The sequence below is a fragment of the Aspergillus flavus genome, chromosome 6 (assembly GCF_009017415.1).
Source record: "Aspergillus flavus chromosome 6, complete sequence".
Lineage (NCBI taxonomy): Eukaryota > Fungi > Ascomycota > Eurotiomycetes > Eurotiales > Aspergillaceae > Aspergillus > Aspergillus flavus.
The window spans coordinates 3,341,687-3,364,853 of record NC_092410.1 but is presented as its reverse complement, the minus strand read 5'-3'; the positions used below and the strand labels follow the sequence as shown (position 1 = coordinate 3,364,853).

The 23,167-nt window shown below is 48.1% G+C and overlaps 6 protein-coding genes and 1 non-coding gene across 7 annotated transcripts; 3 read left to right on the top strand and 4 right to left on the bottom strand.

The window, feature by feature from the left end:
• Positions 1 to 1,670: 1,670 nt before the first annotated feature.
• On the bottom strand, positions 1,671 to 5,147 carry F9C07_2074081 (woronin body major protein; the record flags this gene model as incomplete). Its single annotated transcript, XM_071508795.1, has 4 exons — positions 1,671 to 2,179; positions 2,330 to 2,736; positions 3,267 to 3,674; positions 5,056 to 5,147. 4 exons carry the CDS (start codon positions 5,145 to 5,147, stop codon positions 1,671 to 1,673), a joined length of 1,416 nt encoding a protein of 471 aa, XP_071367985.1.
• Positions 5,148 to 7,538: 2,391 nt separating this feature from the next.
• Positions 7,539 to 13,215, bottom strand: F9C07_2286662 (uncharacterized protein). The gene is made up of 2 exons (XM_041294461.2): positions 12,514 to 13,215; positions 7,539 to 12,446 (listed from the first exon to the last, which is right to left on the bottom strand). The coding sequence occupies exons 1-2, from the start codon at positions 12,547 to 12,549 to the stop codon at positions 8,421 to 8,423; spliced, it is 4,062 nt and encodes a 1,353-aa protein (XP_041148723.1). The 5' UTR covers positions 12,550 to 13,215; the 3' UTR covers positions 7,539 to 8,420.
• A 542-nt stretch (positions 13,216 to 13,757) lies between these two features.
• Positions 13,758 to 13,912, bottom strand: F9C07_t213. The gene has a single exon. It is a non-coding gene; the product is annotated as a tRNA-Glu (tRNA).
• A 582-nt stretch (positions 13,913 to 14,494) lies between these two features.
• F9C07_11704 (uncharacterized protein) lies at positions 14,495 to 15,685 on the bottom strand (the record flags this gene model as incomplete). The annotated part of the gene is made up of 1 exon (XM_041287082.1): positions 14,495 to 15,685. The coding sequence occupies one exon, from the start codon at positions 15,683 to 15,685 to the stop codon at positions 14,495 to 14,497; it is 1,191 nt and encodes a 396-aa protein (XP_041148724.1).
• A 1,034-nt stretch (positions 15,686 to 16,719) lies between these two features.
• On the top strand, positions 16,720 to 18,161 carry F9C07_2286661 (P-loop containing nucleoside triphosphate hydrolase protein). The gene is made up of 4 exons (XM_041287072.2): positions 16,720 to 16,780; positions 16,867 to 17,186; positions 17,244 to 17,410; positions 17,481 to 18,161. Exons 2-4 carry the CDS (start codon positions 17,102 to 17,104, stop codon positions 18,039 to 18,041), a joined length of 813 nt encoding a protein of 270 aa, XP_041148725.2. The 5' UTR covers positions 16,720 to 16,780; positions 16,867 to 17,101; the 3' UTR covers positions 18,042 to 18,161.
• On the top strand, positions 18,162 to 19,979 carry F9C07_2286660 (uncharacterized protein; the record flags this gene model as incomplete). The annotated part of the gene is made up of 2 exons (XM_071510846.1): positions 18,162 to 18,271; positions 18,322 to 19,979. The coding sequence occupies exons 1-2, from the start codon at positions 18,217 to 18,219 to the stop codon at positions 19,977 to 19,979; spliced, it is 1,713 nt and encodes a 570-aa protein (XP_071367984.1). The 5' UTR covers positions 18,162 to 18,216.
• A 520-nt stretch (positions 19,980 to 20,499) lies between these two features.
• On the top strand, positions 20,500 to 22,325 carry F9C07_11707 (putative L-kynurenine/alpha-aminoadipate aminotransferase; the record flags this gene model as incomplete). The annotated part of the gene is made up of 4 exons (XM_041294454.1): positions 20,500 to 20,646; positions 20,699 to 20,732; positions 20,800 to 21,962; positions 22,068 to 22,325. The coding sequence occupies 4 exons, from the start codon at positions 20,500 to 20,502 to the stop codon at positions 22,323 to 22,325; spliced, it is 1,602 nt and encodes a 533-aa protein (XP_041148726.1).
• Between the last annotated feature and the right edge of the window lie 842 nt (positions 22,326 to 23,167).

Here is a 23,167-nt window from a genome sequence, read left to right as displayed (position 1 = left end):
CTTGCTTTGGGTTCCTCTCTCGTCCTTTCTCATGTGATCCAATTTTTTCTTGGGCAAATATTTCCACCAGGGATGCTTTTTGATGCGTACGATACCCTGTTCGTCTCTTCTCAACATGTGGATATGTATATTACGGCTACTGGAGCAACACTTTAAACTTGGACCGGTCGCGGCGTTACGTGGAACTTACGGCATTAGTACATTTCTCTGCTTAATATGATTATTGCTTTGATCCTCTTGACGGGAAACGGCGTTACAGTCACAGTGACTTTGGATATACTTCATACTGATTATCGATTTGGTTTCTTTCTCGGGTGCGGCGGCGCCTTGCTTCTAGGACGTTTACATTTACTACACGGTCTAGTCGTTTCGTTTCCTTTCATTTCATCTTGAGAGATAGCTTTGTGAGGTGTTTTTCTCTTGGATTCATATTTTGATCGGAGTCATTCCTCGGTTCACTACAGCACGGGTGTTCTTGGTGTTGGTCGGTTGCATTCATCGCTTGGCTAGCTTGCGGTCTTTACCGGACATTGCTCTTTCCTTCTTTCTTTTTATGTCTCTATGGACGCGTTGACGTGTTGAAACTGAGATATTTGTAACTTTTTTCTATGTGAAATATAAATTCTAAGATTCTTTCCATCCACATCATCCAGGAGACGACATTGATCATAGCTGTTCACACAGAATCTAATCTACATATATATACTGGTATCACTAGCTGCATCTATAGCTAGACCCAGTGACCCTCCAGCAGTGTCAAGACTCCCCTACAAAGCCTCTCCATGAACAATTGTTTGCATATAAAGGTATCAACCGTTCATATAGATCTAAACCATGCAGGGCATTTGATCAGAGAGATCGTCACTATATCTGACCTCATAAGAATAAAGCCATCAGATGGTCTTGTCAGATAGATTTATTACCGTTTAAATAGATCTAGCTCTTGTGACTTTCCTTGAACGGTCTATATGGCATTGTCAATTGGTATCTCTAGTTGGCCCGCATGGATATGTTGACATCTTCTAAGTATATTTTGTTGGGTTGTTAAGGAGAGAATACGCAGGGGGGCTGTAGTCCAGTGATCTAGAGAAGGGTAGTGACAATAGCATTTATGGTGATACATTCACTTGGAAGTATGTATAACACTAGAAAGATGGAGAAGGGGAGGGGCAAATATAGAATAAAATTGTAAGATTGCAATGAAAGTCTATAATGTCTAGAGTTAGACTGTTTGCTCAATTAAGTGTTGCTGTTGTGCATCTATACCTACAGGTCGCGGTGATCGCCGACCAACGAAGGCATGAAGACTGTTTACGAGGCGTTGAGAAGATTGATTAATGAGCGCTGTATTTACGTAATATGACTTATGTATCAAGCATAACTACAACAGGGCAAGGAATACGGAAGACACGCATGGAGAAGGTAAAATTTACATCAACCAATTCCGGTAAATTACGTTGCTAGGTACAAAGGCCATCCATCATACAAATTGAAAACGTTGCAAAAAAACAAGCCACTTCCACCCACCGCGTCCATGAGACATAGAACATTCAGTCGTGATTGATCGTTCGGATAGATGACTGTGACGTCAATACCCCTGACAAAACCAAAGGATTTGCGGATAGACTAACCTTAACTGGGAACCGACCAGATCAAAGCGGGAAAATGATCTACAGACGGGAAGACTGGATAACCTTGTAGTCCACAACGAGCTCACGACCACCATCGTTGATGACCAGAGCACGGACGCTGCCGTGTCCGTCCTCGAAGGCTGCCTTGATCTTGCTGAAGAGTTCGCCCTGAGGAACAACTGGGATGCCCTGCTTGACATCACCGGTCTCGGTCATGGCGACGATCTGGTTATCACGGATGTCGAGGATGCGGTAGGTCTTGTAGACAGGGCCAATCATGGTCTGGACAACAACGGAGGGAGAGGGGTTGGAGACGAAGCTGGACTCCTCCTGCAGTTGGCGGGTGAAGAGATCGACACCGAGGTAGCGGTGCTGGCCGGTCTGGGGCGACACGGAGATACGGATGACCTGGCAGGGACGGCCCTGGAGGATCAAGATGTCGCCGATGCGAATGAAGTTGCAGGGAATGGGCACGGTGTCGGCGCTTCTGCGACCGCTGCTGCGGGGCTCAACGACGCGGACGGCGTGGTGGGCACCGTCACGGGAAACTGGACCGCGATCGTCAGCAACGGCGACATCCTGACGGCCATGATCATGATGATGATGATGATGTTCACCATGGTGGTCATGGTGATGGAAAGGGTGCATGATGCGGTCGGCAGCGCGTTCCACACCACGACGGAAGGAGTGGTAGTTACCGTCGTCGTCGTAGTATCCCATCTTGCGAGCAGGGGGATGATCAACTACAGTAGTAGTGCTAAGAACCTTGACTTGAGAAGGTGGGTTGACTGGCTCGACAGAGACCTGACGTTGGCTGCGAGAAGAGCCGGGGTAGGTCTCGAGGGTGGGAGCTTGATAAGCCTTGTCGTACGAGACGTCGAGCTGGGGGTGGGCAGGAGTACGGTCGTACGAGACGGGTTGACGGTTCTCGTAGGACTCTACACTAGACTGCTGATAGCTAGCGTTGGTGTTATAGACGTCGTAGGTCTGTTGGTTGACACGACGACGATAATCACGCTCAGTGATGTCTAGCTGGTTGGAAAGCTCCTGATCGTAGACCTTGGGAGTCTCTTGGAAGCGAGGGTATGAGGTAGGCTCTTGATAGCTAAAGGCAAGGGAAGTTAGACCAAGATATAAAGAATGAGGTTGGGGGACGAGGTGATTGGGTGATTATATTGTGGACGAGAGGCTGGGGGAGGGCAAAGTGTTTTGAAAAAAGAATATGATCTGTGCCATGATTTGGTTTGTTTTGTTTTGGTGCCACGTAATTAGTTTTGGGGACTAATGGCCTTAGCCCCCGACCAGCTGAAGCCACCATTTGATGTCGTGACACCGCTTGTTGACTCTCCCCACTTGGTGTGGATAATCCCCGGTCCCCACCTGTAAGGGTACCAAAAAAACAAAACAAAACAAAAGCAAGACGAGAGGAAAAATACACTAGAGCCGAGGGTAATCGGGGAAAGAGAGACCAAAACAAAAATACAAGCGAGCTGATTGCAAGCGAATTGACCCGGTTCTCCCATTTGATATCAGAGAAAACCGGGGCTAATTGCAGCTCGCTATCACAAAATCAATAGTCCACGGAGATCCGAGCTCCAAAATTGAGATCAGATGCACAATAATCAATAAACATACCGTTCACGCGCGAGATGGACCTCGGGATAGGGCTTTTCCTGCTGGAAGCGGTCTTGCTGCTGGTACCGGTCTTCGGTGTAAACCGAGTATTGGTCAGGCTGGGGGGCAGGGGGCGGAACAGGACGAGAGTCGCGCTGGGCGCGTAGATCGATCTCTTCCTTTCCGTAGATACGGGGATCTGGGAGAGGAGCAGAGGGTCGAGTGTCTTCCCGTTCGACGTGCGAAGGACGATCGAGATTGACTTCTTCCTCTACTCTTTCAGGTGCAAGAGTAGGCTCAGGAACAGCGTCACTCCGGTACGACGACGGGAAGACACTGAAGGGGATGGGGACACGGGCGTCAAAGTCCAGATTGGCTGTCCTTTGGCGTCTTTTCTCGAATGCCTTTCGAACAGATACGAACGAAAGGCTAGACAAGAAAAGACTTTTTAAGGGGTAGTCTTTCTCGTGGGGAAAGGGAAGTGGAGGTGAAGGAGGCGATTATAGATCCGATGGATAGATCTATAAAAGCGGAGACGAATTCCTGATGAGAGGAATGCGTGATAAGCTTAAGGGGGGTTTTGAGGAATGATGAGGAGGGGAAAGAGAAGTTGAGAGGATAAGTATGGATAGAAAAGAAGAGGAGGAGCAGGGAAATCGTTCAGCTAGAAATAATAACAGCATTTCCTAAGTATTCTCATTACCATCGGTTTTGGTTGTTGTTGACAACACGCGTTTGTTTACGGCGCTTTCCCTGATTAGGGTTGGGGAGGGACCAACCTCCCCTCTTCCTCTTCCGCTCTCACAATCTTATCAATTCAATTGTTCTTTCTCTTCCTCTCTATCTCTGGAAAAAATTGGCTCATCCTCCCTTTCTCCCGAGGTCCATTTCCATCTTACCGTTTGGGAAGCGAATACATCCCATACATACATACATTGTCTAATGAAATGTTTCGTATCAAGCACACCCCTCTAACTGCAGAGGAACTAAAGAAGCAGTAAAGTTCCTACTATATATATCCAACCTCATCCACTTTCCTCTTTTCCTACTCCAGTTAGTCCAATCGGAGTTCACCGCTATCTATCTACGAGCTTCATGGTCGCATTGGTCCGCTGTTTTTGTTTCCTTGTAAAGGACAGCTAAGACTCTTCACATGCACTTCGCCAATTATAGTTCGGGAGCCTTCCAAATCCTGGGATTCTACGTGGTTTAGTGCGCATCATTTAATTTGTTGCTGGCTGAATGGAGGCTTACCCGAATTACCTTGACCAGCACCCACTTTTTAATCTCCATGGCAACCTTCACTTCTTCCGGGGCGAATCGGGCATCTGGATCCCTTGGCACTGAGCTCCAGGTGATCGACGCTGAAAGCCTGCGGGTATCGGCACAAACTCATCATCTTTCGTTCTTCACGGGTTGAGATGTGATCGACTTCTCGTTCAGCTATGAGAGTCCGAAAGGTCAATTCTTGCAACTGGGCTCGAATCTATCTAGACCAACTCCACCGTCGGCTTGTGCAGCTCCTCGTGGAACTTCACCATTGGAGTCGTACTGCTCCGCCGCCCGTGTTACCCTCGGCTTTGAGCTCCACTTAGTGTGCGTCCGAGATCGATCGTGATTGCTCTGAATTTACGGCTGCTGGTCCGCACGCCTGCCTCGCTATTTCCTTGAACCTTGTCTTTCCAACGGGCCCCGTGTATTGGCTTTTCTCTCTGGGAATATTTTGCCACAACTGTCGATGAATCATGAATCGCCAGCCACAGGTCTAGCCTTGTCCGCATCGACACCAATTTAAGGTGGCTGGCTGTACCTCTGGCTGTGCATGTGGGGAAAGTCCATCGTCCCATCGATCAGAGTGGAGAAACACCCGAAAATCTTGCCGTAATTGATCAAGTTCCCCATGGTCATAATTGATCCTTCGTCTACAAGCGATGTACTCCCGAGTAAACTTTGATATTCGGTGCTATTGATTCTCAGCTGAAGCCCTAAATACCAGATGATGATAATATGGTGTACAGTATGAACAGTACTCCGTACAGTCCGCTGTATCAGTTCCAAAAATGCTAAGTCTCTCAATTACCGCAGTTCCCCACACGCTATTAACCGAAGCGAACCATGGTAGATGATCTGCTATTTCCCAAGGAAGAGAGAAATATAGAAGACTCAGCTTTCCTCAAAGGGCGATCCACCAGCTGCGTCGTACCTACAATACCTACTGCCCCCAAGCTAGCGACATCTTTGACAATTACCTTTGCCGACTAGGTTCTAGCCCCGCGACGATCATTGCACGGTTCTAGAAGGGGTGAAGTACCTAGAACAGAGCTTAACTCCTATAGTCGGCACGGAAAATAGTTCCAGAGCTATCAAGATCAAGGCTCACGGATTCGCTACAGTCAAAGCTGAGCATTTCACGTACGTCTTGCTGTATACCAACACAACAGGCTGTGCTGTATATGAAACGGCCCTCAAAATCTGACCGCGGTGTGATATACATCAGTTAAACCTATGATCGTACGGAAATAGCATCAAGCATCCCTATAATGGGAGAACATTCTCCACATATGCTGGTCCAGAACAGGCATAACCCACAAACCAATTGACTCTGCGGAGTATTCTGCAGTAAATTCTCCCGGCCATGGGCCCCTGTCTCCTTCATACCAAAGCCCCATCGTGGCCAAATCGCAATGGTGACTAGCATAATGTTCGTGTCACCATCTAGCAGACCCAAAAAAGACCTGTACCAAAGTCAGGAGATTTGTGCCGGAAATGCCGGTGATAAAGTTACGAGGAGTATAGGCGAGGCCCGCATATTTGCAATCTCAATATATTTCGCTTATCGCTCAGCCAGCCATTGCTGGCACCTCAGCCCAGGCTCTTGGGTCAATGTCTGGGGTATTCAGCATGTCCAGATGTTCGGGGACCCAGCCCCTCAAACTATCGATGATACTGTCCAGAGTGTGTTCAGCTACCTCATTGTATTCAATTAACTAGCTGCAAGAGACGAGTGCTGAGTAATGAAAGCTGAGGGTATTCGAGTGGCGTGAGGTGACTCTGGCGATTTTGTCTTTGCAAGACCATCTCCTTGTTATACTATCACTTTAAGACGTTGGGGGCTTCTCGAGTGCTTTTCCCATGGTCCGCATGTGTTTCTAAGAGCTAAAGCTCTACATGGCAGAGTGTCGCAGGCTCGGCGGCGAATGCTGTATACCAGAGACATGGTTTGACTGCTTCTTGCTCGGCCTGGGGAAGTCCGACGAATCCTTCCCTTTTGCTATAACCTTCGCCTCCGCGCCAGAAGAGAGGTTAACAAAGCATGCCCACTGCGTACCGGGTGCAGTATATCACTGTACAAGCATGATGTGCCTGTTCAGTGTGCGGCCCAAGGAGTCTTACGCACGGCCGATTTTGACCCAAGACTCTACCTATATCAACGAGCATGTCCCTATACGTTACTGACAGCTGATTATATTTTCCTCAACACCTTTGTCCTCTCCTAGGCCGCAAGTACAAGACCCAGGCTCATCGTTTTGGACAATGAGGGGGAAAGCACCTGGAAGAATGGACTCTGCGTGAGCGCAAAGAGTATCACGACAGATAAAGCTATCTTATCAACATCCTGCCACGCAGGAAAGGGATGAAGTAGGGAAGTACATGATCGCGATGGGTGATACGTGACATAGCATCAATATTCCACGAGTTGTATATACACTAATCCTTCATCAGAAAATATTTACTGAAGTTTATGGACTGGTCCTCATCTCCTCGTCCACAGCTCAGTGTTTGTCCTTTATGTCAGAGATAATGAGCTACTATACAAGACCCCACCTGTTCTTCAAGAATATATACCATCTTAACACCAAAACAGCATCTCATTATCCTCCTTTATCTATCCATGTAATAAGTAAATAAATTTTACCAAGATTTGTATGTCTTTTTATTTCTCGTATCACAAAAATGCAGATACAAATGGTAATCCTAACGTAAAAGAAACCTAACTGATAGAACGAGCTCGAGAGCCAAGAATTAAACAGTCAAGCCTACAATGAATTAGACATCGTGGAGGGTTTACTGTGAGACAAAGAGTTTTAACTGTCTTTCAACCGATGCTTTTTATGTTGAGAGAGCAACTAAACTGCCCAATGAAGAACGTGGATGTATGCACAATATAGAGTCAATTGAAGACCTTGGTCAATGCTATGTACAAAGACAGCATTATCCCTTCATTGGTGCAGGTGTGGTTATTTTAGCGTCCGCTTTCATGGATTTTAAGTGATGACTATGGTTACTGCTTAGGTGATTTCGTCTCATAGATATTGGAACCACTCTCTGGTGTGATTATATATATAGGTATGTCTAACGAATATAGTATTCATTATTTGGTATCTTAGATATATACTGCATTTATGTTTGTTTACGAAGAGGCATATAGTAACTATGTAGTATGTCTATGAGATATAAATTTATGCTCTGGCCGATAATTAGATGATATTGGGATTATGGATAAGACAGACCACTTTCTGGTAATGTTTAAGAATCACTAATCGACCATCTACAAAGTAAGGCGAATATGAGACTTCATCAACCCTGATTCTCAGCAAAAGGGATGGTAATATATGTGAATATTTAATTGTATTAGCATTGAAGATGTCATCATCTCCTTCTCTTTCTATGCCCCGAGTCTTCCCCCACACGCGGCACCAACCAGAAACGGAGTTGAAAAAATAAAAAAAAAAACTAATAGTATAGAAGAATCACACGAAATTGATTAATTATAGATTAACAACAGCGAACCCAAAGTGTCAGTGTACAAATGATACATAGATGTAAGGTTCACAAATGAAGTCAGATCAATTCAAAGAAATTTTTCCTGGCGTCCGACCGCCGCAAGCCTGCTAGCCAAGGAATGTTATCTCCAACAGGGGTATCAAATATCAGTATTAGAGCAGTATTGTGGTGTCGAGCAGTCCCGATAACCGATAGCGTATAGAGGTGAACCGTATCTCATTAGTCTTTGTTTCCTTATTCCACCAACTCCTTGTACCTGGAACCCTCTAGCCAGAGACAGCAGGCAGATATGTTGTGAATAAACAAACGAGGAAAAGTCATATATTAAAGCAGATATTCTGTAGATATGGGAAGAAGAATAGGATGCATATACAAAGCAGACCATGTCGTCTAGCTTCGTAGGCCGAAGGCCTTCCGGAGTCGAGGGAATCGCTTCTTTCGACCGGAGGCAAATTCCACGTCCATGGCATCTGTAGCATTTGTACTACTCAGATCGGCTTTCTTGGCGCTTGCATCTACGGCGTTTGACGCCGTACTGCCATTTCGAAAGGCTCCATCCGCCGTTTTGGGTCGCTCAGAAGAACGCAGAGCCGAGAGGGGAGCATCTGTGTTCGTCTCCCTGCGATCGGAGCGGAGGGGCCAACTATCGCCATTTGAAGATCTGGAGATTGCCCTCCTGAGCCGCCTGGGAGAGGAGGATGGCCTAGTGTTGTTTGTGGTTATCGTTGTAACAGTGTTTCCCCGAGCACCATCAAGTAAAGGGTTCTCCCGCACTTGCTCAGGATCTAGAGAACCGTTCCTAGCTTCTGAGCGAGATCGGGAAGTCCGGCGCTCCGACGGTGCTTTAGGTTTCCTGATGCTCAAACGATGAAACAGACTACCTCTGCGACCACCGGGTTGTCGAAGAAACTCCTCCATTTCTTCCTCGGACATCCCGCGAGACTTAGCCACAGCGGCAAGCGCAGGATTTCGAGCCGGTCTGGCGTCACTTTCTTTCGCCTTGGTAGCTCTGGAATCTAAGCCAGGCCGTTCATTATCAGAACTATCCTCTAATTCTGTTGAGTCACCATCGTGAGCGCCTTTACGTCTGGGTATGCCGCGAACGGGAGGGAGATTATTCACTACGCGTTCTTCATCGTCGCTCGAATCTTCAAATCGACTTTGCCATTTTTGTTGACTCGTTCCCTGCTCATCATCCGACTCTGCGAATCGTGACGTGAATAATGCCCCCGAAGCCTTTGTAGTCCTGGCCTTCTGTACTTTTCCAGTAGAGAAGAAAGCAGGTTTCTCACGCCGAGCATCGTTCGATCGCAGTGTAACACGTAGAGCACCAGTACTTGAGCCGGATGAAAGAGGCCGGCTATTGGTAGGTGGCAATTTTGTGCTTTGAGGGGAAATAGTCCGGAATGGGCTGCTTGAGGGACCTCGTAGAGACCGTCGTATTGTATGTGGGGAGTCTGTCCGGGGGCGATTTGATCTCTTGAAGCTGCTGGATGAATCACTACCGTTCGATAGTGGCCTTTGAGGCTCGGGGACATTCCCATTAACATATAGGTCGTCATTAAGACCACCTTTCAGCAAGTTTGGGGCCCACGAAGCGGGTCGCTTCTTGATTTGTTCATCACCAGGCTTATGACGCGGTTGATTGAAAACATTTCCAGACTGTGGTTGTAACGGGCCATGAACAACTGAATCAGTTGCTTCACACACAGGGTGACCGTCAGGAGCGTTTACTGACATAGACCGTCTTGCTGTACCCGTAGACGAAGAGGAGCGGGGGATTTCTCGCATATTTCTTCTACTGTTGGACCGTGCGGGAAACGGCGGGTACGGGGACGAGTAGGGAAGCCGTTCATGTGAAGAACTTGGGGATTCTGGAACCGGCGAGAGGGATATAGTGTGTACTGGATTTGCCACACGAGCAATTTGACAGGTTTGCGGAATGCCAGTTACCTGGTCAATGCTGTGTATGTTGTTATCCGTGGTCACCGCATCTTTGCGCTGGGGGGACGTAGGCTCATCAACCACAGCATTGATAGAACCAAAACCATCGCCCTCAAGTCCTTCCTCAGCGTCACTGTAGATACTCTCGCCAGATTCGTCCTCATCGCTCACATTGCTCCGAGTCGCATCAACCACAGGGTCGCCTGGAGTTTGCTTCTTGCCTTTCCGCTTAGTAGAGTCGTGGCTTGTGGTATCAACTTCCAAAGATGACCGCGGAAATCCTCCCGGCACGGTATACCAGTCAAGGCTCGACCGCCCTCTTTCACCTTCCGGGGTAGCTGGTTGAACTGCAATCCCAGGGACTGCCAAGTTTTCGGTTGTCTCCAGCTTCTCGTCTTGGTGTGAGTTTAACGATGCTGACTGAGCGTCCTGTGCAGGTTGCGACTCTTGATTTGAAACAAAAGTATTTCCGCCTGGTCCCTCTAGGGGTACTCCACTCTTAGCTGCCGCCGCAGGGGTAGGTGATGCTGTTCGGTCCAGTTGCGTATGAGGATTGGCGTCTTGTGACTGTGTGTTTGAGATGATAGCTCCAATAGCGTGGTCGTTCGAGAAGGAAATTGGAGACACAGTAGGATCTGAGGATGCCGTCGATTCATTGTCACTCATATCTTGCCGGGCAGGTTCTTGCTGCTCGCTGTCCCTGGCCTTTCGTATGCTACCAAACGAAGGGAGCTCAGGTCGAGGCTTGAATACCTCATCAAATTCATCCGACCCCACAGTAGCAGATTTCCTTTTTCCCATGCCAAACCAACCTGTCTTCCCTTTGGGCTTCATTGGAGGCGACTCAAGACCAATATCTTCTGGGGAGGTTGGTGGACTCGCAGCCACCCCAACAATTTCCGCCTCGTCATCAAAGCTAACTTTTACAGGCTTTCTTCGGAACCCAAGCCTAGAACCCTCATCAGATCCCACAGATGTTCCATCCGAGAGCTCGCTAAGAGCTGGGCCGGGCCGCAGCACTACCCCAGTTCTTCCATCAGGGGATACTGAGCATTTCCTCGGATTCTTCATCGCTGATTTGGCGGGAGACACTGACCGGGGAGGGGGTTGGTGAAGATGTTCGCCGACAAGACCCATGACCGAGAGCTGGTTAGAGAAGCGGGTCGATCTCCCCGGACTGCTGCTCGGCGGGCGAGCATGCAACAGCTGAGATTCCCGTTCAGGACCGATCGAGCTGGTAGACTCTGGCGAGCTGACAATAGAACTCGGTAATGGATCCTTAAACTTTTCAGGTGTTGGCGTCCGGACTGTCGACCTGGTCTCGGGCAACGAACGCTCGACCGCGGCATGCTCGACCCCTTCCGCCGGAGTGTCTGCTTCTGCACGTTCCTCCCCTGGGAAGTCTTCAGGAACAGTCGAAGGTCGTTTCGTCAGAACCGGACGTGGTGGCTGTTTATGATCTGTTTCTGGAAGCTGCTGACTGAACTCAGGATCACGCGGCTGAAGTTGGTCTTGCTGGTCGTGTACTGACCGACCAGCGGTCTCTCGAGCTTTAGGAGCTTTATATGCCAGGTCTCTGGTATTTTGCTCTCGAGGCGCAGCCAAGCGAGGAGGGGATGGCTGATATGCCGCTTCCTCGCTTCGGGGTACGATTGCTGCCTGTGCTGCAAGGATCGCAGTGTCTGCCGGCTGGACACCTCTCCCAGGACTGCCTGAGAGACCCCCCCTTGTCTTCCTCCGCGCAGAAGTATTGGCGGTTTGCAGGGCGGATTTCTGGATCTTGGGGGAATCAGGGGATGACAATTGGCTAGCTAAGGATGCACAAACGGAAGTGTCCCGTCTGTCCAAGGGTTCAGAAGTCAGGGTCGGAGAGTTAGGTCGAGAGTTCATCGGGTAGGAGAAGTTGATCGAATTCCTACTTCCAGCTCTCTGGAGCTCTGGTATCTGGTCCAATTCGTGGCCGTGAGCTGATGACCGGCTAGCAGAGCCTCTGGCAGCCGGGTCGACGCTCACCCCTCGGCCTGATGGCTGCCGCTTCACCGGGGACGTTGGTCGCAAGGACGGCCCGACACTGACTGAGCGCCGATTTGGGGGCGTCCGGATCGCATATTCCCGGGGGATCGAAGGGATGGGAGGGGCGACGGGAACTGGGCCGGAGCTGGAAGCCGGACGGCGAGGGGACTGATCCCGGAAGGTCCGGTTGCTCATGGAACTTGAGCTATTAGCTCGACGAAGGGTGTTTTGGCTAGAGGGGCGCAGACTTCCGGCGATACTAGACTGGGAGGCGACGGAGGCGCGCCGCTGAATCATTCGCTTCGTCTGAACATTTTCCACTGGAGTCGGAGTGGGTGTGAGGCTCCGTAAGGCAGCGGCAGCGGCGGCAGATGAAAGACTCGATGAGGACGGTTGAGACTTGAGGAAAGCATGGGAGGCGGCGGACTGGGCCGATTGCGCATTAGACGTCGAAAGAGGCTGTTAGAGATAGACATTGGGTATTAGTTGTTCATGGTTAGACTAGGTTGCTATATTGTAGACCGACCTGATGATGCGACGCGCTCCTTCGCCTCCGAAACATTGTGGCGGACCAAGACAAAACCCCTGGAACGTGTCGCCGTGTGGCAGACACGCAGGGTTAAGAATAATTATTCCTCCCACTCCGGCAAAAAGGATTGTTGGAACTTTGAATAAAATGTGACTGTTTTGACAGGTTCTGCGTTGTTGACTGAGAAGAGAGGGATGGAACACAAGGAAATAAAAACCGGTGAGTGGAAGAAGTTCGAGGGGTTCGCCAAGCAAGAGGTAAAACAAGGTTAAGAACGAAGCCAATCCCCATGGATTTGCTTCTAGTTAATCGGTCAGGAAGTGAAAATGATGAAGTCAGTGGTCGAAGGAGAGTAAAGGAGGGCGGAGGAGCAAAAAGAAGAAAGTCTGGAACTTGCGTCATGACGGTGGAGTTGCAAATCGGGCAATCAATACGAAACTAACGGCAGAAGGGTTTTAAGGTTGTGTTTTTTTTTGGCCCTGAGTAATTTTAGTTTGGTCTCCTACAGAAACCAACCGCAGGAACATGAACTTTTTTATCATTGCTGCATACATTAATTAAACAGTATTAGCTCGAGTGAACAAGTTTAAACTCCCTGTAAGGGCTGAGTTATTTCCCGAGAATAACGTTTTCTATACATCATATGGGATTCTCGTGGATGGTGTTAAATGGGGATCTCCCCACTACATGTAATAAATAGTCTATTTGCAAAGGATTCGGCGCTATTCGATTTCGCTCGGCAACTTGGACAAGAATCTATACAATCATTATTACATCGCTTGAGACATAAACTATGGATGGAGTTACTTCAAGTGCTGAGTAGCGCCGACATCTGAAGCTCTGAAGACAATCCATATGAGGTCATTAGTCTCAATCTAAATCTCCTGGACAAAACTACGGTTCGCTTGCTGCAGATCTCCGTCTCCGGCTGAAAAGTGCTTCTTAGCTTGAATGTCAATCAAGCATTATTTGTGGCTTTCAATGTTCGGCATTCCTCTCCATTCCCAGACTACTCTTGTGAGACCTGGTAAGACGACTAATCTATCTACTTCATCATAGAATGCTAGGGTTTAGGGCGATTGACAGTGGCATTCAAAATACAAGGAGGCGGCTGGATTCGAGGCCTGTGGAGACATCTACTACTAGTCTGTGACACTAGTGGTCTTCTACTCCGTACAGCACAGATACGTACTTGGACAATACCAAGCAGAAAAAAATTGGAAAAGGAGTCAAAAACTTGATGACAAGGACGGGATTCGAACCCGCGAATCAATCGAAACTAGTGATTAGATAGAACCTAACTTGGAGGTTGTTAGTTGAGATGTTCCGATGGAGAAAAGTAGGTGTTGTGGTGGGAGACGAACAACTAGCGCCATAACCACTCGGCCACCTTGCCAGGGCATAAGTAAGCCTATCTGCTTATTACTCTGTGAGGAAAAGAGGAATATCTATCTTAAGATAAATCTACAAGATTCTCTTCCAATTGATATATCGGAGTATCTTGTCTTTGACCTACCGTTTACTACATGCAAACCCCGCAATGGCATTTACTTACCGAGACGAGTCCATCGTCCGTCATGGTTGTTGAAGTCTGTGGGGATCCCCTCCCCAACTCAAATCTCTTTGGTTCCTATCCAACCAGAAGAATTTACACACTTGGTTTCATCAATCACAGTCTAATTATCCAAGTGTAGGTACATTTCATATACTAACTTAAATTATGCGAGACTGTGCCTAATGACAAGGCACTGCGGGACAGGGTGGAAGAACACCAGACGAACAAAGATACAGTACACTGCGTGGGTTCAACTAGAAGGACAGAGGTAAAGAGTTGCTATCCTTATGGGAAACCTATCTGGAATAATGATGACTTGTGCTTGATAGCTACCTTTCCTCACGGATGAAATGAATAGAGGACTTGACTTCGGCCGTAGCACTTTGATCTCTTCGCAGAGCAGACCAACGCGAAGACGAACACCTAGGCCAATTCATTGCCCTGACATGGGAAGTGATGGAAATCCATAGGTTTCGACTGCATCGAAAATTCTGCCCAAGCATCATACAAATCCATCCGGAATCGCTGATCGGAGACCTGGGCTTCCACATGGAGTCGAAGTATTTCTCCCAAAGACGCCAAATTTCGACCTTGTAAGTTCAAAATTGTTTGACATAGCTCCTCTTTGACTGGCTGAAAACGGAATCTCTCTGGAAAGTATCTTGATGCCTCAACGTGACTAGAATTAGCGATGAGGCTGGTCACCCCGCTTAGGGCTGCTTCCAAGGGTGTGACTCCCAGTGTCTCATAGCGAGAGGGACAGATGAAAACCCCACTATCTTTTGCCAGGCGGAACAGAGCGTGAAGGGATGTCCGAGACAACTTAGATCTGAACGTTGCATACCGAGTGAACTGTCTGGGCACTTTCTTGCTCAGTTCGTGGAGCTCGGTGCTGTCCATACTGGCACCTCCAGCAATGAAGAGTCGCACAGCGATGTTTTGAGACCACAGAGCTACTGCTACATCAACAAGGAGATCCACGTTTTTGAAGTAATCAACCCGGGCAACTGCCGTGAACAGCGTAACCCCGCCGGTGTTGAACACCTCCGCAATTTCGCTCTCGACATGGTAGCTTGAACTAGAGAGCTGGATGGAAGGACATATCTCCCTGATTTTTGCAGCGTTCACCCCGTAAGACAAGAGAAGCTTCCCCTGTAGGCGTGAAATCTGCAGCACGTGCCCATTCACCCGGTGCTTGAGCAGTTTTATCCCTACCTCTTGCTTTCGTGCTAGGTGCTCCGCCTTGTCTGCATCCCCGTACGCGTGCGCTGCCAATGCCTCCGAGAAAACCCCAGCGAAATGCCGGTGGAACGGAGCATGATGAGTGATACAGAATGGCAAATCACGGGGATGGTATTCCAGTAGGGTGTCTGTCTGATGATAGAGCATGGGAGTGCCTTCTAAGCCAGAGTCCTTCATGAGCGTACCAGCAGCAAGAGAGATGGCCTTCTCCACACCAGGGGGGTTCATGTTAAAATTAAACGCGAGTATCGCACATAGATTGAAGTTGATCACTTGGATGGTTATGGTTGGTTCGTTAATGGTCTCATCCCTTTGGTACAGGATGAGGCCACAGAAGACCTTCATACTCTTGAATGCCTGTGCGATGGACATCGATAACGCCTCAGTTCCAACTGTAGCCGCGGATCCATGTTTATTAGGATAATATCTCCTGTTTAGTACTATGATAGCAGGAAGAAGAAGGTTTGAGAACGCGCCGTTAGCGTAAGAATAAGAATATGAGATTAATTCAGCTGTGGAGCGATGTCTTAGATGATATTCAACCGAGGACGACATTCTGAAGCCTTAGTATCTGTTCTGGCCATATATCAGTAGGACATGGTATATATACAGGGGTTTTGTACTATAACAGTTGTTTAAAGTAGGCCCCGCGGAGATGGAGCAGACATATACTCAACTTCACAATCTAACTTCGAGTAAGCTTACAACTTCGCCCTACCTTCAATGCTTCTTCCAAGGTTTGAGACACTCGTATTATCTTAGAACAAGCACATGGAGCATTTACGCAAGACTAGACCATGTCGTTAGCAGAGGTGCCACAGTCGGCTTTATGAGGTACATGGTCAATGGTGTCTTTGAGCAACCAGGAACACGGGCGTTTCGCAATGGTAGGGGATGGCTCTAAAGCTGTACCACGATGAAATTCATGGGATTATTCTCTAACCAAGTAGGAGCCAATACTTACTTGGTAGTATCGCTGTTTACTAATGATAGGGTGAGTTTTCGGACTCTCTGGTTTCAAAGCATAAATGATATGCAATGTTATACAATCATATATACTGAGTTTCCAGACACTAGTAGCAAAGCTATTGCCAGAAATGGGTTTAAGACATCGGATAGAACATTATCAACATCATAAAGCCGTTTCACTTTGTCAACCGTGTCAAGCATTGATTAGGAAGAATAATAGTTTGCCACACGTTGTATCCGAATTACAGTCAGGACACCATCCCACAAAAATAACACGGAGAACCAAGCCTCTGGTCGTCTCATCCCCGACCCTTAAGATGGTTGCTGTCGTATGACAAGCATCCCCTAGGGGGTTGACCAATGGCAATTGTCTTTTCAAGCTTACGGTGGTCAAGATCAGCCACCTCACCGAATTATAGCAACTAAAACAATTAGGATATCGTCCAGAAGATACTTCACTCACTACTTGAGTTCATACTAAATCAAGCCAGTATGCCTGTGAGTGCGGTCTACATGTCATATTGCTAGGCAGATGTATCTAAGGCTTCATATCGCTGCATGCTAATCTATTTCTTTTCTCATAGAGGATCTCTTTTCTCATAGAGGATCCCCGACCAGCGACTGAGGACCTTTCAAACATATTTTTACCGCCACTAATGGTCTTACTCACTGTAGGACATGACTAGCGGAGTGTAAGTGAGGGCTGTGCGACCTACCCGCCTTGAGTTGCCAACTTCGTGGTACTATAATTCCCTACGCATTTGCTAAAATAGACCCTCAATCTTCCCATAAAACTTCCCCTAATAACTGCCATCAATAATGGCTAACCTCCAGAGCGTTCGAGAGCCTCGAAACAGGGAAATGAAGATACTGATCCTTGGACTAGCCCGCACCGGCACGTCATGTAAGTCGCAAGTCCCTTACCCTCCCCTGAAATACTAACTTAAACACTACCAAACAGCTCTCACCGCCGCCCTCCAACAATTGGGATACAGTCCCTATGACTGGCCCGACCGATGTGTGCTCGGTCACCTCCCTCGGTGGACCGAAAGCCTCCAAGCGAAATACCTAAGCCGTGGCCGACCACTCGAAGCCGACGAGATGGACCAACTCACCAGTAACTTTGACGTACTGCGCTCCATTCCTTATCCTTCAGCTTTCTCTATGTACCATCTTGGCTGAGCGAAGGAACTCATAGGCAATCATCGATACGCCCTGCTGCCTCCTGGTTGACGAACTAATCGCTGCCTACCCCACCGCGAAGATCATCCTCAACTACCGCGATCCAGACAGATGGCTCGAATCAATGCAAGACACCGTATTCGCCGTCGCGCGATGGCCATTCTGGAGAATCCTGGCATACACGGATCCGCGCTACGCAGGGGCAATCGTGCAGCATCACATTACTCTGTGGGATGAGATCTGGGGAGGAGATGAAGGAGAGAGATGTCGGGAGAAGTTCGTGGAGCACTACAATTATGTACGGAAGGTTGTGCCGCCGCGGCGACTGCTGGAGTATCAAGTGCAGGAAGGATGGGGACCTCTGTGTCGGTTTCTGGAGGTGGAGGAGCCCAAGGAGCCATTTCCGGTTGTTCATACGGGGTCACAGTTTATGAGAACTGCTGCGAGGGGGTGGTGGGATTGTGTTGGGAGGAGTATTAGAAATGTGACAGCAGCAGCGGTCTGCCTGTGGATTTTGGTGTATGGGTTCTTTTGGGGACTGGAGGTACTTTTGAGGTTGTTCGTGAGATTAGATTAAGTCATAGATAAACGTGGGACTTAAAACGATAAATCAACGGTTCGGTGGGGCAGACTAGTGCAAAAGGCTGCTCGCCGAGTCGCCGAGTCACCGACTTGATTGACTCTTAGTGACTTTTCCTCCGTCTTCGGATCTCCTATCACTATCACTTACTCCCCGCACAACTTTAGCACCCATGGATTCTCAGGGTGATTTGAATATTATTAACTCTGATACTTTGTATCCTGATAGTGAGTATCAGATCTCTTACGACAAGGCGGTATCCCTTAACTAGTATCAGTAGATCAAGCACCTCACAGTCTCCTGTCAGCTCTACTGCAAGGGGACAACACCTATCAGAAGTTTGTGGCATCTGATGACCATGCAGCATCCCTTTCTGGTTATACGCAACATGCACCACTCGATATCTGCCCTCTCAATGAAGAGGTGGTGCTCCCCGAGATGCAGATGCAGATGAACGAATTTCTGGAGGATGGGTCGTCCTACAGCTTCTACGATACCCATGATATTGGAACCTGGAATGCAGCAGAGTCGCAGAAACCTCAATTTGTCGGTGGCTACGATGGACATTTACAACAGTCACCCAGCGTAGCATCTATGCAGAACTTGAGTTTCTTCGAATCCGAGATGGCTCCGCGAGATTTTGATAGCTCGAATGCAAGTCTACCTTGCAGCAGAAGCAACAGCCGCAGCCGATTAACTGGAGGTTCTTTATCAACGCCCACATCCATCTCTTCAGACTGCGGCATGGATCCACTGCAGAGATGGCGTGAGAGTCCTCCAGAAACTGAAGCAGCATCTTTGTCGGCTATAGCGGATGCCCTGCGTACAATGTCGACTCATAGGGCTGTGCGTTCGAGCTCAGGCGGAAGAGCGGAATCCATCGCCAGCCTTCAGAGTGGCACTAGTCGCTCTTCAAGCTCAGTTGCATCGACCAGATCGTCGAGATCGGTCAGCCGCCGAAGCCCGGTACCCAAATTTAGAGGCCGAGTAGGAAAGACACGCAATGATACTGCCATACAGAAAAGCGAAGCTCGTATGTTTCATTGTACGTTCTGTTGTGATACATTTAGAAGAAAGCATGATTGGACTCGCCACGAAAAATCTCTCCACTTGAACGTCGATCAATGGGCTTGTGCCCCATATGGCGGTTCAGTATTGTCCTCGACAGGGAGAAACCACTGTGCTTATTGCAATTTGCTCGATCCGACTGACGATCACCTGGAAAGTCATAATCATAGCGCTTGTCGTAGCGCTCAAGAACCACGTTTCTTTAGACGCAAAGACCACCTTGTACAGCACCTTCGAGGCTTTCATAATCTTAAGATACTACCAACCATTGAAAACTGGAAGGTGGAGCCCCCTCTAGTCACCTCTCGGTGTGGTTTTTGCGATGAAAAGCTCCCTTCATGGCAGGCACGTGCCGATCATTTGGCGAGCCATTTCCGGCAGGGCTTGACCATGAGCGACTGGAAGGGCGATCATTGTTTTGAGCCGGCCATTGCGGCTCAAATTAAGAATGCTTTCCCCCCCTACCTCCTGGCATCTGAAGCAAAAAGCATGGTACCGTTCTCTGCGACCGACCCAGCGACACTGGATCATTTGTCCCAGATCTATCAACGGAATGGAGAGATATATTCAGAACATCAACTGGATGCAATCAACTCGGAGGGCGATCCGTCATTCGACCTCACGCCTACATCTTATTTGAGATGGATGACTTTTCGCTTAGGGCGTTTCGCTCAACAAAGTATCGCAAATGGCATCTTTCCTACCGATAAGATGTTCCAAGATGAATCCAGGCGACTGGTGTATGGAGATAAAGATGCATGGGAGCAAACCGTAGCGGATAATAACGAGTGGTTGACAGCTTTTCGGAGACAGTGCCTTCCCGATTTGAGTGGTGTGACTGATGCTCTCCAGTACAGCTCCACCTAAGGACTTTTATACTTAGTTTTCCAACTAGCCTTAGAGAATCACCGTTTGTCTGAACGAACTTCTTTTGTACGCGGTATGAGCGCCTCCTAGGAAAGGCTGGGTTTCCGCGGTAACTCCGTGGGGTTCAAAGTATCTTGCATCGTTTCACCTTCTAAAAAGGCACATACATCGCTCTTCCATTGTGCGGATAAGAGAAAATCAAAAAGGCCAGGGTGGGGCAACTCAAGCTTACTCTGATACAGGCTTGTTGGCTATTCGCTGAAAACGGGCTGGGTGGACATTGATAAGCCAGCCTTAGGGCGCATTCTCCACTAAACCGCGCCTTAAGGCTTATCCCGTGCCGGACTTGGTACTCAAAGTCATTCCAGTTTCGGACTGTGAGCTAACAGCAAAATATGAGCCGTTTAAATATTCACCTGCCCTCGGGAAATGGCTCATTAACTACTTTTGAGCTGATTTCTGAGTCAACGAATCTGACGATAGAAGCGCCCCTACAGACGAGTCTCCGATCGACGCCATAATGGACCATTCTGCAGCTCAATCGGCTTGCACAGGAGCTTCTGAAAAACGGAGACTTCTGAACGAGATCTACGAAAGAAGAGCCAAAGCTGGTAAACTTGTCGCTGGTGTGGCTGCTAAATCCAACAGTGACTTGTTCAAGGCTACGGTGAGACCACCCACTCAAGCTTCCTTTGACATTCCTCTAACACGAAAACCAGGGAGCTGGAAAGCCGAAAGCTAAACGCTATGACTGTGAGACCTTAATTCATAGAAAACCACATGACCATGAATACATTCAGTTGCTGATTGGATCCTTCAGCTCATTTCAGCTCGGAGTGCAAGTCACGATTGCCCTGTGTGCTTCAACAAACCGCTGGCTACCTCAAAACCCCGGGGCTTATTTCTCTCGGGGGTGGGCTCCCCTCTAGCGAATACTTTCCGTTCTATGAATGCACACTTCGTGTGCCCAAACCGCCACATTTTTCCGAGAAAGATGCGCTATCGCCCGATAGTCCTACAGCCCAGACTGTCAGCATTGGGAAATACGACGTTAATAATGACCTCTCAGAGTATGACCTCTCTATTGCGCTGAACTATGGGCAGTCAACGGGCTCACCCCAGATGACGCGCTTCATTACCGAGCACACCGAGCTAGTCTCTAACCCGCCCTATGCCGACTGGAAAGTCTGTTTGACGGTCGGAAACACCAGTGCCCTCGAGCAAACGGTCCGCATGCTCTGCGATCGTGGACGGAATGACTCCATTCTTACAGAAGAATATACTTTCTCCAGCGCACTTGAAACATTCGCACCCCAAGGCATCAAAGCCTTCGGCATCAAAATGGACGAAGAAGGACTCTTACCGAAGAACATGGATGCTGTCCTCAGTTCTTGGGATGAGACAGTCCGTGGCGCCCGAAAACCACACCTTCTATATACTGTTCCCTCGGGACAGAACCCAACGGGCGCGACCCAAAGTCTCAAGCGACGTCGCGAAATCTATGCAGTCTGCCAGAAGCATGACATTTACGTAATTGAAGATGAGCCATACTACTTCATTCAAATGCCCCATTTCGAGGGAAAGGGCACCCCTGCACAAAAGTCTTCCGAAGACATTGAATCTTTTCTTGCGGGGCTTGTCCCCTCGTATCTGAGCCTTGACGTCGACGGCCGAGTACTGCGTATGGATTCTTTCTCGAAAGTTCTCATGCCAGGATCGAGATTGGGATGGATTACAGCCAGCGCACAAGTAATCGAGCGATATATTAACCACGCCGAGGTTGCTAACCATGGCCCAAGTGGGATCTCACAACTCATGCTCTGGAAGCTGCTTGATGAGACCTGGGGACATGAGGGATACCTGAAATGGTTGATGGATCTGAAAAACAACTATACCAGAAGGAGGGATATGCTGCTTGCCGCTTGCGAGCAGTTTTTGCCCAAAGCCATTGTTAGTTGGACGCCGCCCACAGCGGGCATGTTCGTAAGTTTTTTTTTTTTTTTTTTTTTTACCTTTCATCTTGGTTTGAAGGATGACAATTACTTGTTGCTATAAGTCCCCTGAGCATTAACTGACGCCCCACTGCAGCTCTGGCTCAAGGTAGACCATTCAAAACATCCAGAATACCCCCGTCGTTCCATCGAAGAGCTCGAGGAAGAGATTTTCCTCCAGGGTATTAGCAATGGCGTGCTCTGCACTCGCGGCGCCTGGTTCCGCACTGAACCGAACACGCCTGCGAGTGGGATGTTTTTCCGTACAACATTTGCAAGTGCCAGTGAGGAAGCCATGGCCACTGCCATTCAGCGACTGGGCCAGGCGATCCGCCAGTCATATCGAATCGAGTAAATGCACTGCTTAATAGAGATGGCAGGTCGATGACGTTACCTCAGGCCACAGATTAGCAATGCTATATTTGCTATTTCTAAGAACATGAAGGGCCTTTGTACAGAAAAAGCTCATGCAGATAGCATCAAGGCTTTATAAAGTGCTTCAACGAACAAAGGACGAAAGAATCTAAGAAAACCAAGAAGTAATAGAAGACAAGTGAAAGCAGTACAGCCAATATCCTAATCAGGGATACAGCCCGCCTATACTTATGTTAGAAAATTCTCTCACTTTACCGTAAATCAAAGTAACACCTGACAAGCAACCTGCCATCGTTCTAGCCCTAGGATACTTCGGATTCCACAGGAAGTCGCAGCGCCCTTTTAGGGCGAGAAAAAGGGGTAGCTTGTCATAAACTGTAGTAATGCTAAGTAGTAACTAGATTACAAGCTGTATAGTGTTGTTGTGGAAGCTTTAGATCAGGCTTGTCTGGTTCACAAATTATAGTAATCTCGACCATGTTGATATTATTAACTAAGATCATAGATAAGAGTATATTAGTTTTCCCAATACGGACTACAAGCATAGCACGATAAATACTTCCTTTAGGACTGTTTCGGTTAGTTTAATCCGACGGGCGCAAGTACGGAGTACAACGGTAGAGGATGGTACGGCGGACTAAATCTAGCTTACGGACAAAACTTCAGATTATTAGATTTTTACTGAAATCTCACTATTTTACATTCGGCCACGACTGCCACGCACTTTAAGATATAGATTCAATAAAGCTCTAGAATATACTATTATATAGAATATTTATTATTAAAAATTTAAGATAGTAGTTTTATTTTATATATAATTAA